Source organism: Heterodontus francisci, chromosome 13, assembly GCF_036365525.1.
Source record: "Heterodontus francisci isolate sHetFra1 chromosome 13, sHetFra1.hap1, whole genome shotgun sequence".
NCBI classification, from domain to species: domain Eukaryota; kingdom Metazoa; phylum Chordata; class Chondrichthyes; order Heterodontiformes; family Heterodontidae; genus Heterodontus; species Heterodontus francisci.
The window spans coordinates 65,860,599-65,875,252 of record NC_090383.1 but is presented as its reverse complement, the minus strand read 5'-3'; the positions used below and the strand labels follow the sequence as shown (position 1 = coordinate 65,875,252).

At 45.1% G+C, this 14,654-nt stretch overlaps 1 protein-coding gene across 1 annotated transcript in view; it reads left to right on the top strand.

The window, feature by feature from the left end:
- The window catches only part of LOC137376798 (echinoderm microtubule-associated protein-like 6), a 741,885-nt gene that overhangs the window by 360,693 nt on the left and 366,538 nt on the right, over positions 1–14,654 (top strand). The window contains exon 11 of the mRNA XM_068045814.1: positions 8,537–8,749. Coding sequence (XP_067901915.1) covers positions 8,537–8,749 — 213 coding nt within the window. The remainder of the gene's footprint in view (positions 1–8,536; positions 8,750–14,654) is intronic.

Sequence of the window (14,654 nt, the reverse complement as noted above, 5' to 3'; positions counted from 1 at the left end):
CCCTGCCAGCATATTTAAATTTTTTAAGAGACACCCCCCCCAAAATTTATCGAATAGAATTCTAACACCCCTTTCCCACCCCCCCAATAATAATTACATTAACTGTTTGCCCTTCCCCCCCTCCCCAAAACACCTACCTTTTAAATCTGACCTTCCGCACCGCCACCACCCCCCCCCCGCCTCAGACTGCACAAAGTTTCAAGATCATCACTTCCCACCATCCCTTACACCCATTACGTTTATTTGATGCTGTGCACCCCCCCCTCACTCGACTGAAAATCTTAACTCCTCCACCTGCTCCCCACTATTGTCATGCCTGCTTTCCCCAGACGGGGAATTGAAGGTGCGGGAATGACCGCTGCTGCGGCCTGGAAGATTGCTGATAAGTATATTAAATGAATTCATTTTATTGATTTAAATATTGAATTGCTGGACTGGATTTTACCAAGCCTCTGACGGTTGGGCTGCGTGTCGGTGGGGGGGGGTCAGGAAGATGGTTCCGGCAGCTCTGCGGCGGTGGACGTGCAGGCTGCCATTTTTTTGAGTCCACCGCCAAGAGCAGTGGCAGGCGCTAAAAATCCAGTCTGCTGTTTCCGTTGCTCAGCGGTGGGGGTCCACCACGGAGCCTCACCGCCACCGGGAAGATCTGACTGGGCCCTCCTGGCGTCGGCCTCCATGGCGAGCCTCTGCCGCAACCATCTTCTGGCACCCATCACCACGGCGCCTGACGTCGGGGACTCGGTAAAATCCAGCCCTTAAGGTCTGCAGTGACAATATTAAAATATCTTGAAAAAAATCTACTCTTTGGGTCTTCATTATTCTTTAGATAAGCAATATCCTGACATCAAGAATCTGATATTTGCAGGGAGGCAGGAGGGGGCAGGGAAGTGTGGGAGGGGGGAGAAGGGAAAACTGGAGATGCAGAGATCTTGCCAAATTTAACAGTAGGACCTCATTATCATTTTCATTCTGTTTTCCACTGGGCAACTGGCCAGATTTACAGGCTGGATAGCACAGCCAGCAGTAGGAGGCCGCAGCCAGGCACTGTTGGGGATGGTCTGTGGCAATCGGGAATGATCAGGGCTTGGTGGTGAGTGTCGGAGCTAGCAATCAGGAGGCAGGGAAAGATTGGAGCTTGACGGAATGATGTGGGGGTGGGTGGTGTTTGGCTGATTATGAGCCAGGGGCTCAAGACTGGGGCTTGAAGGGGTGTGTTGGCCGATTGCAGAGCACGCAGCTCAAGCTCAGGGATTCGGGTGGGGGGGGTGGTGCGTGGGGTTGGCTGATCTCAGAGCAGGCAACTCAAGGTCGGGGATGAAGCAGAGGGATCTAGACTGATTATGCAGCATGCGACTCGAGATTAGGACTTGGTGGGGAGGTGGGTTGGCTGATTGCACAGCGATGGATCAAGATTTGTGCTTGGAGAGAAGATGTCATCTGATCACGGCAGTGAGGAGAGGCTGGGATTGACAGAAAGGAGGCTGAAGTTTTGCTTGAGATGCCCAGAGAGCACTCCTGCTTCTCCTAGCTCAGGAGGAGTGCCCTAACAAATACTTAGCTTCTACCACCGGCTGGGTTTGTCTTCATTTTGCTGCCAGCTTTCTTGAGCCCTGGGGAACCTGGCCACAACTGTTAACATTAAAGAAGAAAGAAAGTCTTGCTTTTATAAAGTACTTTACACAACCTTAGGACACCCCAAAGTTCTTTACAGTCATGCAATACCTATGAACTACAGTCATTTTTGGAGGCATCCAATTGCAGTTTGGGAACCTAATTTAAATATAATGAAACATTCCGCCTGCTAAAGACAGGACACAGGTGTATGACGTAACCTGCTGTGGCAGCTGCATACATGGCAGATTGGGAATGCATTCCCCAATACTTTTTTTTTACCCTCTCCAACCCATAACGTGGTTAAAATTGACCCGCACATTTCTACAATCCGTGCTTGAGGCCTTAATGTACAGTCCATCTAAGGAAATTATTTTAAGCAAACCAAACTGGTGCTCCAGAGCAACGAACGTATGAACATATGAATTAGGAGTAGGCCATTCGGTTCCTCGAGCCAGCCCTGCATTCAATACGTTCATGGCTGAACTGATTATTCCACATTCCCGCCTACTCTCGATAAACTTTCACCCTCTTGCTTATCAGGAATCTATCCACCTCCCTTAAAAATATCAAAAAGACTTTGCTTCCATCGCCTTTTGAGGAAGAGAGTTCCAAAGACTCTCAACCCTCTGTGAGAAAAAATTTCTCCTCACCTCTGTCTTAAATGGGCGACCCCGTATTTTTAAATAGTGACCCCTAGTTTTAGATTCTCCCACAAGAGGAAACATCCTTTACACATCCACCCTGTCAAGACCTGTCAGGAATTTATATGTTTCAATCAAGTCGCCTCTTACTCTTCTAAACTCCAGCAGATACAAGCCTAGCCTGTCCGACCTTTCCTCATAAGACAACCTGCCCATTCTAGGTATTAGTTAGTAAACCTTCTCTGAGCTGCTTCCAATGCATTTACATTCTTCCTTAAATAAGGAGACCAATACTGTACACAGTACTCCACTTGTGGTCTCACCAATGCCCTGTATAACTGAAGCATAACCTCCCTACATTTGTATTCAATTCCCCTCGCAATAAATGATAACATTCTTTTAGCTTTCCTAATTACATGCTGTACCTGCATACTAATCTTAAGCGATTCATGCACTAGGATACCCGGATCCCTCTGCATCTCAGAGCTCTGCAATCTCTCACCATTTAGATAATATGCCTGCTTTTTATTCTTCCTGCCAAAGTGGACAATTTCACGTTTCCCACATTATACTCCATTTGCCAGATCCTTGCCCACTCACTTAACCTATCTATATCCCTTTGTAGTCTCCTTAGGTCCTCTTCACAACCTACTTTCCTACATATCTTTGTGCCCTCAGCAAATTTAGCAACCATAGGAAGGCCTTTACATAGCAGACAGGAGTGGTCACTTCGGGATGTTTCCCAATATCTGATACCATATCATCACAAAATATCTCAGAAAGAACAAAGAACAGTACAGCACAGGAACAGGCCATTCGGCCCTCCAAGCCTGTGTCGATCTTGATGCCTGCCGCAACTAACACTTTCTGCACTTCCGGGGCCCATATCCCTCTATTCCCTTCCTATTCGTATATTTGTCAAGATGTCTCTTAAACGTCGCTATCGTATCTGCTTCCACCACCTCCCCTGGCAGCAAGTTCCAGGCACTCACCACCCTCTGTGTAAAAAACTTGCCTCGCACATCCCCTCTAAACTTTGCCCCTCGCACCTTAAACCTATGTCCCCTAGTAACTGACTCTTCCACCCTGGGAAAAAGCTTCTGACTATCCACTCTGTCCATGCCGCTCATAACTTTGTAAACCTCTATCATGTCGCCCCTCCACCTCCGTCGTTCCAGTGAAAACAATCCCGAGTTTTTCCAACCTCTCCTCATAGCTAATGCCACAAAAAATTGTGGGGTTTTTTCCCCCAGCCAATATGCCCTCATGCTAGACCTCTCTGGCAGTATATGAAGGATTCTTATTTGGGAATTGAGTACACTACAAGTTAGAAGCTCCTAGTTTTGCAGAACAGATTTATTAAGTGGAGTCTTCATGAAAGAATGAAAGATTCACAGTATCCACAAATTTAAAAATTTATTGTCACTTTTATCTCCTGATTACACAATGGCTAAAAATATGAATGCCATGTTTCCTAAACTTCCATTTCAATTAAAATGATATCAATAAAATGTGTATAGCTGTATCTTTGATATCTTGGTCCATATTTTATATATTTTACAATTACACTCATGCATTCGAAGGGACAACTCCTTTAAAATTTTGGGGAGCATCAGGTCCAGAAGCATTTACCGGAAAATGTTAGCAGACTATTCTCTCAAATGTGCAACCAAAATACTTTATTTTAGCAAGTCTTTTTGTCACAATAATGGTCTGGATTTTGAAGTCAGTAGCGAAGGAATGGCGTATGTCCTTCACTTCGCTGAAAGCTGTCCACAAAGATTTGAATGGCTTTAGAGTGGAGACTTCCTGTCATTGGGCATCTGTTCCAGCATAGCATCCTTGATAGGGGAACTGTGTGTCTGTGACCAGGGGAAGAAACACCAGGGGCCAGATTTTCATTACGGAGGTGGGAAACCAAAACCGGGTCGGGTTTTGGGTCAGAAACCTGCCTACTCTGGGAAACTGATTCAGATTGCAATTTTCAAATGGGTAAGCCCTTAATTGGTAAGGAAACAGGTTTCCTGTCCACTTAGAGCCTGTGGGATTGAAAATGGATGTGGGTCAGATCAAGTGTGGGGCTCATGTAGACACCCCACAGCAGCAATCGTTGAGGATACTGGTTGTCCTGAGGAAAAGATCGCCTTCCACAGTACCAGAGGGAAGTGTGATGTCATAGGGGAGCTGGAGGTTGGGCAGATCCTTGCTTCATCGTTGCGCACCTGGATCTAATGCTACAGGCTGCAGGGGAGAGGAGGGAGGTGGAGGAGGGTGGCAGAAGAAGGCCACTTCGTCATGCAGAAGGGCACCTTTCTGCTCAGTGTTATCTCTCTCCACCCCCCCCCCCCCCCCTTCCTCATCCTGTCTTACCTCCTGCTCCTCCCCTGATAGGCTGTCTCCTTCAAGGGCCTCATTGTCCTCAAGGTCCACACCTGTCTGGCAGGCCATGTTATGGACAGCACAGCAGACCACCACAATGATTAAGACCCTTGCAGAAGGGTATAGGAGGATGCCACCTGACCAATCCAGGCACCAGAATCGCATCTTCAGAAACCCAATGGTCTGCTCAATGGTTGGCCGACTGAGGAGGTTGCATTGGCTATTTCACTTCTGTGCCTCTGTCTGGAGCTCCCGTAGAGGGATCAGTCACCATCTCTTCAAGGGGTTTCTCTTGTCCCCTTGGGTCCATCTATGCACTTTGGGGATGAAGTGAAGTACTGAGGCAGCCCGGACTGGCGGAGGATGAAGGAGTCATGGCAGCTGCCAGGAAAGTGAGCGCACACATAGAGGAAGCTCTTATTGTGGTTGCTGACCAGTTAGACATTGAGAAAATGGAAGCCCTTCCTGTTGATGGATCACACTGGCTGGTGCTGGTTGCTAGGTGCCTTGCTGGTCACGCAATGATTTCCTGCACCTGGGGGAATCCAGCGATGGAGGCTGAACCCAATGCCTGGGCAGGTCTGTCTGTGTCAAAATGGATATTGTCCTCTGCCCTCGTGAAAATGACCTGCCTGACAGCCTGATGAGCTGACAACTGTGAGATAACACCCATTTCCACAGCTGATCCCTGTAATGACCCAGTTGCATAGAAGTTCACAGTGACAGAGACCTTGATGGCTGCAGGTAGGGGACTGCCATGGGGCTGTGAGGCCTCAGGTCATTGTTGATCAGAGCACAGGTCCAAGATCATCTGCCTGGATAGGTGCAGGCTCCCACGGCACTGGCACTCATTTGCAGGTAGCTGACTCTTGCGCTGTGCACCCTGTTATGACTGAGGTGGGAGGAGTGCACTGTCTTTCTCTAGTTCCACTTCTCCACAGGTCACAACATATATTTAAATATGTACCCAGTTACCGATACAGCAATTATATACTCTTTTTATTTCAGAATAAAATCCACCAACCAAGTTTCTTCCATGAACAACAAAATATAAATCTATTATAGAACAAGACTTAGTCAATAAAGATGCAAAGCTTTAACACATAGTTTTAAATATGACAGTAAATATATATATTTCCTTCTAAAGGAAAAATAAAGATGCTTTGGCCAAAGTACTTGTTAATTCTTGAAGAAAAAGGATAAGATATGTTATGTTCCAGATGGGATACAGTCTGGCATTCAAGTACACGTAGATGGGTCACTGGGATCTTTTCAGAAACAGTTCGTTCAGGAGATGTCGAGAGGAAGTCTTCCAAAAGCTTCTCAGGAGAAATGCGGCATGAGGCGTTACAGCTATCACACACTGGATTTTTTGGAGGGTTTCTCAGAGAGTTGGAGAAAAGATGAGCTGGGTGTTTCTTTCAGCGGCTTGCAAACCCAACTGACACAAAACAGTATTCAAAAATGAAACCTGCTCTTGAGCATAAATTTTGGCATGTCACTTCTCTTGTAAACAACTCCCATAGTCAGAAGGCACCTGTTGTTTGCTTAGCTGAAGACATGTGACATCCAGTAAATGCTGTTTTTAAATAGAGTCCTTCCAGCGACCCTTTAGAAAAAACACATCCATGAATCCCTTCAGTCTCAAATGAATCCATCTCCACAATTCGAAAACACAAGTCCTCAAAAAATATTTTAAAAATGGAAGCACTTTCATGACAACCCGATGTCTTGGTAATGCCTTCCTCCCCTTGCAGCCCTCCCCTGTGCTCCTCTGGTCTCCTGCTGTCCAGGAAGTTGCACCTGCTGCAGCTCATCCTGGCTGTTCAGTCCAATGTCAGAGTAGCCTGTTCCCCTCTGATCTCTCTCAGCTGGGCTTTGTTTGTTCACCAGGCCTTCACCTGCCAAACCCAGGTGCCCAAGTGATGTCAATGGCCTCACATCCCTCTCTGGATTCCTGCCACTCACCACTGAAAAAAGCAAGTCTTACAGCTGCAGCAGTGGCCACTCTGGCACTTTTGAAACAGCTAAGCTTCACTTTGTGCCTCTGCAGTATTTTAATCAGCCGTTCCCATATACCTCATGGCCCTCTGCTGTGTTCACGTCTTGAACATTCTGCCATGTTCCCCACATGGTGTCCTCCACGTTCCCAACCCTTGAAAGTTAAAAACTGCTGCTGTCAAGCCTGTTAATGAGCTCTTCAATGAGCTCAACAGACACTTAATTGGAGGCATGCACCTGACCCGTTCCATCCCTCCCGGCGATCCTTTAAAAATGGCGTTGTGTCCGGAGGCGGCGGAACCCAGTGCTGACCTCTGGGAACACGATATTCAAATCATGTTTGCCTCCGCATCCACACTCAGCGGGCTTGAAAAATCCAGCTGCAAAGCTCTTCAACCAGTCAGATTGAAGAATCCTTATTGAGCCACGCAGAGTTTGAATCAGGAAATATAAAGCAGGATGTACAGAAACAAAATAAAGATTTGTAAGTGCAGTTGGGATTAAGGAAGAGAGATAAAAGAGACATCAAGAAAAAGTTAAAAAAATTATTTTTTTAATTCTCCCGCTAAAAGCTGGATTTTAAGAGCGGCGAGCTCAAAACATTGGGAGGGTCGCACATCAAAGAGCCGCCACAATCTCCCGCGTAGCGGCTCATTTACATAGTCCCCAGCAATAGTGACTGTTGCCTATGCGCAGGTGCTGGTGCCCTTTTTATAGGGCAGCCAGCCCTGCCGGCATATTTTAATTTTTAAAGCTACAGCCCCCCAAAAGTTATTAAATTAATTTCTAATGCCCCTTTCCCATCACCCAATAATATTTACATTAAGTATTTGCCCTTCCCCCCCCCCAAAACACTTACCTTTTAATCTGACCTTCCCCCACAGATTGCACAAAGTTTAAAGTTCACCCCTTCCCACCATCCCTGAAACCCATTATGTTTATTTGACCCTGTTTCCCCCCCCCCCCACCACACTGAAAATCTTAACTCCTCCCCCCTCCACACCAGTGTCACGCCAGCGTTCCCCGGGCGGGGAATTGAAGGCGCGGGAATGCCAGCCACTGCATTGATGATCACAGCGGGCCCGGACGATTTAGGTAAGTTGATTTAAATTTATACATGTCAGTAATTTAAATATTTAAATCCAGGTCCCATCGCCCAGCAGTGGGGGGCCACAATGTATTAATTTCTCAGGGCCAGGGAGGTTGTTCAGTATTAATTGTCACTTATTATGCCGTTAGAAACTCGCTCACACCCGAATGCACCAGTCTGAACTTTTACAGCCGTTTTTAGTACGGAACTATTTGGCAAGTACATGCCATTGCAGTTATTTCAATGCTGAGTCTATTGGCGAGACCTGCAACAGTGCATCCTATGAAGGAGCAGGTTATCTCTGATAGCAATCTCTGGATTTCCACGTTTAACTCTGCATGTGCAGACGTCAGAAGTTGCTGTCCAAATTGCCCGCATAATAATGGTGAGTGCTGACAGCCTCTCCATCATTGCAGCAAAATCTGGGTCAATAGAATCCCATTTCTCATGGAAGAAGTGACTTGTCTATATTTTATTTTTTTAAATTACATGCTGAAAGACTGGGAATAGTCTGTAGGGAAATTTGTGCAGTAATGTTTTGACCAGCCATTCTTCTATGTTTGAGCAAAAAGTAGGAGTTTTGGCTTCGTGGTGCACTGTAAGTCAAGTTATGCATGTATTTTAATGTTTATTAAATGAAGTTACATGAACCTGTATCCCTTAAAAAAGCGATAAATTTACACTGAAACTGAGTGACATCAAATTGTGCGAACGCTATTAATCCATATACAATAAGGCCCTGTGATTTTAAAATGTAAATAAAATATGAAATTATATTTTTCTGTATTAATATACCAAATATATTTTTAAGCTGGAAAGCATTTAACAAGTAAAGATGAAATAAAAGGAATTCATTGGGCCACCTGGACTTGTGTAATTGGACCTGAAGTAAATGGAATTTGGCCTAAGTATACAGACATCATGGACATCAATTTTGTGGATGCGAACTTTGGCAGTGCTACCCTCGTGTCTGGAGATGACTTTGGATTGGTCAAACTATTTAGGTTTCCTTGTTTGAAGAAAGGTAAGGAATTTGTTTCTTGACTGTCACAGGTGGTGATTGTACTGTCTATAGATGATGAATGTTATCCTAATACATCAGATATCTGTCTTCCAAAGGCTCATAGGCGGAAACATTTGTTCATGTAGTGCCACTAGAAGCGGCACTACACAGACTATGTTAATTACATGGGGGCAGGCAGCACTGTGGCCATGCAGGTAGCAGCCTGTGGCACTGCTTATCCCCGGAAAATTGACTAGATATGCTAGATGCAGTGCTACATGAATTAATTTCTCCCCCATATTCTTTCATTTTTTTCGTTTCCTTATGTTTTTTATTCTGTTTCTTATGTTCTTTTCAATGCACATTTCTTTCCTCATAATTACCAGCAACACTTTACCCAGGTGCTGGAAATCTGCAGCAGTGTACTTCTGCCAGAAGGGCCAGGAGCTAGGCTGGGATGTGGATAAGCTTGATCCCAGCCTGCTGTTGAACTTTCCTGGATGACCTTTTAAAGAAGAGCCTCCACTCAGCCTAAACATGCCTTTTAGCATAAGAGGGAGCAATAAGTCCCTTTGTTGGGGAGTTCCCATGTTCTTGACTCACGGTGGGACGTGATGTATAGTTAGTGGAGGTATGTCGGGTCAGACCAGATATAACTACCTGCTAAGGGACAGAAGTGAGCCCATCTAGGGGTCCATACTGGGGTCATGATCATGGTTTTAAAAGAAGTGGCTGCAGAGATAGTGGAGACATTGGTCATAATATACCAAAACTCACTGGTACCAGAGGATTGGAAAACCGCTAATGAGACACCCCTATTCAAGAACGGAGGGAAACAGAAAGCAGGAAACTATGGACCAGTTAGCTTAACATCTATCATTGGGAAAATGTTGGAGTTCATTATTAAGGAAGAAATAGCAGGACATTTAGAAAAACATAATGCAATCAAACAGAGTCAACATGGTTTTATGAAAGGGAAATCATGTTTGACAAATTTGTTAGCGTTCTTTGAGGATACAACAAGCAGAGTGGATAAAGGGGAGCCGGTAGATGTAGTGTATTTGGATTTTCAGAAGGTGTTCGATAAGGTGCCACATAAAAGGTTATTGCACAAAAAAGGAGCTCAGGGTATTGGGGGATTGAGGATTGGCTAACACACAGAAGGCAGAGGGTTGGGATCAGTGGATCTTTTTCAGGTTGGAAAGCCGTAACTAGTGGGGTGCCACAAGGATCGATCCTAGGGCCTTAACTATTTACTATCTATATTAATGACTTAGAGGAAGGGACAGAGTGTAGTGTATCCAAATTTGCTGACGATACAAAAATAGGTGGGAAGGCATGTTGTGATGAGGACACAAAGATCTGCAAAGGGATATAGATAGGTTAAGTGAGTGGGCAAAAACTTGGCAGATGGTGTTCAATGTGGGAAAGTGTGAGGTAATCCACTTTGGTAGGAAGAATAAAAAGGCTCATTATTATTTAAATGGAGGAGACTCCAAAAAAGTGCAGTACAGAGGGATCTGAGTGTTCTTGTACATGAAACACAAAAAGTTAGCATGCAGGTGCAGCAAGTAATTAGAAAGGCAAATGAAATTTTGGCCTTTATTGCTATGGGGTTAGAGTTTAAAAATAAGGAAGTCTTGTTACAACTGTACAGGGTGTTGGTGAGGCCACACCTGGAGTACTGCGTACAGTTTTGGTGCCCGTATATAAGGAAGGATATACTAGCATTGGAGGCAGTTCAGAAAAGGTTCACTAGGCTGATTCCTGGGATGAAGGGGTTGTCTTATCAAGAATGTCTAAACAGGTTAGGCCTTTATTCATTGGAGTTTAGAAGAATAAGAGGTGATCTTATTGAAGCATATAAGATTTTAAGGGGGCTTGACAGGGTAGATGTTGAGAATATGTTTCCACTGGTGGAATCGCAAACTAGGGGACATAGTTACAGAATAAGGGGGCACTCATTTAAAACTGAGATGCGAAAGAAGTTCTTCTCTCAGAGGGTGTTGAATCTCTGGAATTCTCTACTTCAGAGAGTTGTGGAGGCTAGGACACTAAATGTATTTAAGGAGGAGGTAGATATATTTTTGAAATCTCGGGGAGTCGAGGGTTATGCGGAGCAGGCCCGAAAGAGGAGTTGAGGCCTGGGACAGATCAGCCATGATTTTATTGAATGGTTTACTCCTGCTCCTATTTCTTATGTTCTAATCCACAAAGATGAGGAGGTCAGATTTTTCAAAATTTGCAGTGCAACCTCCTTATAAATGGGCAGTTAGGTGCAAAATAAAATCTGTCACAGGGGAGAGGCCTGGACCACCCCCACCCATCCTGTGCTCTTAAAATGGACTCTCCAGCCCCTTCAGCAGGTGGATGCCCTAAGTGCGCCTCTATGACAGGCAAATTAGGAAATTTCCCCTGACCCTAGAATGCCTATCAGGGACAGGTTTCCAGTCAGCACATCTCAGCACTCATTGAGAGATGTGACTCATTGCAGATTCCTGGAACCCTAGTCCTAGAAATTCGATGGCACTGTGCCTTTTTTAAGATGTATTCAATATAGCAGGTGTGACATGGCGCTCGTTACAAGCTGGAAGTGCACCACTCGCCATGTAGAGAGTTGGGCTGCTCCATACGTGTCCAGGGCACGTGCCAGAACTTTTTAAAATGATGAATAAAATGTTCAAATTAGCTTGTTTTCTGACTGTCAAAACTTAATCCTGACTGCTGAGAAGAAGATTTTGCTAGTGCTGCACTGTTTTCGGTTGCATTTTAAATAGTTGTACTGCAGTCATGGGTGGTGTGGTAGAGGTACCTTTGGGGTTGGAGAAGGAAGATGAAGGGGTATGGCCAGCAAGACGAGAGCACGAGCAGCTGATAGAGGAAGGAAGAGGAGGGCACTGCAGGCGATTATAACATCAGCAGATCTCAGGGAGCACTTCTATATGAACTACTTGGCTTTTGTGTTGCAAGGAAGGCTATCACCAAGCTATGTCATCTGCTGCAGCCACAATTCAGCCTCATATCAGGGTATGGACGGAACTGTCTCTGAAATAGAGGAGAGACAGAAGTGAAGGAAAGACAAACAGAAGTGGAACAGAAAATAGAGCGACGAGTGAAGGAAGAGATAAAAAGAGTGAGAGATACTTTTTCTCATACATACTGGGTGTAAAATTTAGTCACTACTGCCTAATTGTTTTTGTGAGGGTAGACCTTCCACCGAGCTGCCTTCGTCAAGGGGCTTGTCAGGGAGAGTTCCTGGCCAACCTAGAAATTCCATTCTGTACGCCTTTCTAAAGCTTCAAAGGACCTCTCAACAGCTGTGAGCTGGCATAAGTCTGATTGAAGCCTTTTCAAAGACGTCAGACCTTACTCCAGACAAAGTAATCAATTCTGGATGGAATTGGACAGCTTCTATCTGGAGGCAGAATGGTTCATTTTGAAGTTGAAGATTATTGCTTGTTTTTTCCTCAGTCTGGGTAGAGCCTTGGCAGTCACCAGGTGGGGAGATGGTGGGCCATTTTGCCTTACAAGGTGAGATTGCAGTGAGTGCTGCTGAAGTGCTTGTACAGGTCCTAGCAGCCTGTCGTGGCCATGCAAGTGGCCCTGCTGCAGCAATTTGGGTTGGAGGCTACACCTTGGGGATTGAACAAGAGGTGGGGGGTGCGGTGGTGGAGGGACAATGATCCCCACTCTATCCCATTTACACCATCAAAGTGGGATCTCTGAAAATTCAGGCACATTAGTACTAGTGTTCTTAGCTAGAGGGTCAGGAAAGGAGGAGAATTTTTAATGGGGACTGGGCCCAAAAATAATATGAATAAAGGAAGGGTTAAAAATACAAGTAAAAAACAAACATTTTATTTGCAACAGTTTTCTGGAACAATATGTTCTTGAACCAACAAGAAAATAGGCTTTATTAGATTTAATGATGATAATGAGTCTGAATTAGTCAACAATCTAATGGTAAGAGAACACCCAGCTAACAGTGACCATAACATGATTGAATTTAATATTATGTTTGAAAGGGAGAAGGGCAAATCATGAACTAAGGTTTTAAATGTAGGCAACTTTGGAGGGATGAGGCAGAAATTGACCACAGTAGACTGAGATGAAATACTAATGGATAGAAGTACAGATGAGCAGTTGGAGGTGTTCAAATAAATATTTGGTAAATACAAGACCTGTATGCAGCCTAATGAGCAAGAGCTCCACTTGTGCAATTAAACAGCCTTGGTCAACAAGAGAAGTGAGAGGTAGTATAAAACTAAAAGAAAGGGCTTATATGTATTACACAAACTAGGGTTGTAATCCCTGGAATTTAGAGAGTTAAGTGGTGATTTGTTCAAAGTTTTCAAGATATTAAGGGGATCAGATAGGGAGAACTAGGGGGCATAACCTAAAAATTAGAGCCAGACCTTTCAGGAGTGAAATTAGGAAACACTTCTACACACCAAAAGTATGCTCTACCCCATGGCGGGTTTGGAGTCAGGGAGAGCATATATCAGGTGGTATGGTGGCAGGGGGGACCCCGCCATTTTCCCGCTGCCAAAATTAAGTCAGAGGCAGGAAGGCCTGTGATCCGCCTTCCTGCCTCGCCACCGATTGAGGCCCTTAACTGGGCAATTAAAGGCCTCATCCTGCCGCCGCAATTAGCCGAGCTGTGGGCGGCCATGTCGCCACACGAGAAGCACGGCAGGAAAAACCATGTGGGCTGCTTGCCAGCTCCGTTGGGGGGGTCCCCCATTAAAAGGCACTTAGAGCCACCCCCCTGACCTTGCTACTAACCCTCTCTACAGCCCCCTCCCCCACAATCCCCCACTCCGCGAGATCCTTCCAGCCTGACCTACCTGTGGCATCGGTTCAGTGCCTTCCTGGGCCTTGGCTGGGTGCTCCAACAGCAGCAACCACCACCTCCATGATGGCGCTGCTCAGTTAAAGAGCTGCCCACCAAGCTGAACTGAGGGGCTGGATCCATGGGAAACCCCTTGAACTGTATCCAGAAATTCTTTGTTTGCTGTAAAATGTATATGGCATGAAAAATGAAATGGAAGGGTGGTGAGCCAACTCACTCCTGTATGAAGGAAACTGATCTCCTTTGCACTGTTTGTATTTTTTGACTTGGTGCTGTTTGGAACTGTTTTGTAATGTATTTTTTACAGATTTTTATGAATAAAGTATATTTTGGAAAAAAAGGTTAAAGAGCTGCTGCCCTCTGATTGGCTGGCAGGTCTCAAAGGGCAGGACTTCCATCCTGATCCTTGATCCTGTGGAAGGCATGCCGCTGTCCAGTTAAGTGCTTATTTGGCACTTGATTTGGCTGGTCTCCCACAGAAGGCATGACGTGGGGTCCTCGGCATTGCTTTTGCCAGACGCTAAGACCCCTGTTGCCTAGATAAAATCCCGGCCCAAGAGTGGTAGAAGTTTGGAACTCTCTTCTGCAAACTGCAATTGATGCTTGATCAATTGTTAATTTTAAATCTGAGATTGATAGATTTTTGTGAATGTAAGTTCAGCAGCAGGTGGGGAGCAGCAAGATTTACTCGAGACTAAGTTGACTGTCTAGCTATAATGGATGGTACTCATGAGATTTTGTGGCAATTTTATTGTATGTTTTCTACTGGGGGAGACCAGAGGCATTCAAAGAAGGGAGCAGGGCATTGCAAGAAGGAAATAAAAAGCACAATATTTTAATGAGGTTGTCCTTCAGACATATGTTGATGAAATAGAACCATGGAGATGCTGACAGCTGGGTTTCATCGGAGGAAAGCATACCAGGTATGAGAGAATATAAGAGGGCAGTGGAGGCTTTATGGATGGAATTAAGAAGTAGAAAAGGATTTAAGACTATAGTGAGAGCTGCATATGGGCCTCCTGGAAGTAGCCGTGAAGTGGCAGTATGTAAATGTGCCAAAATTAGACAGGCATG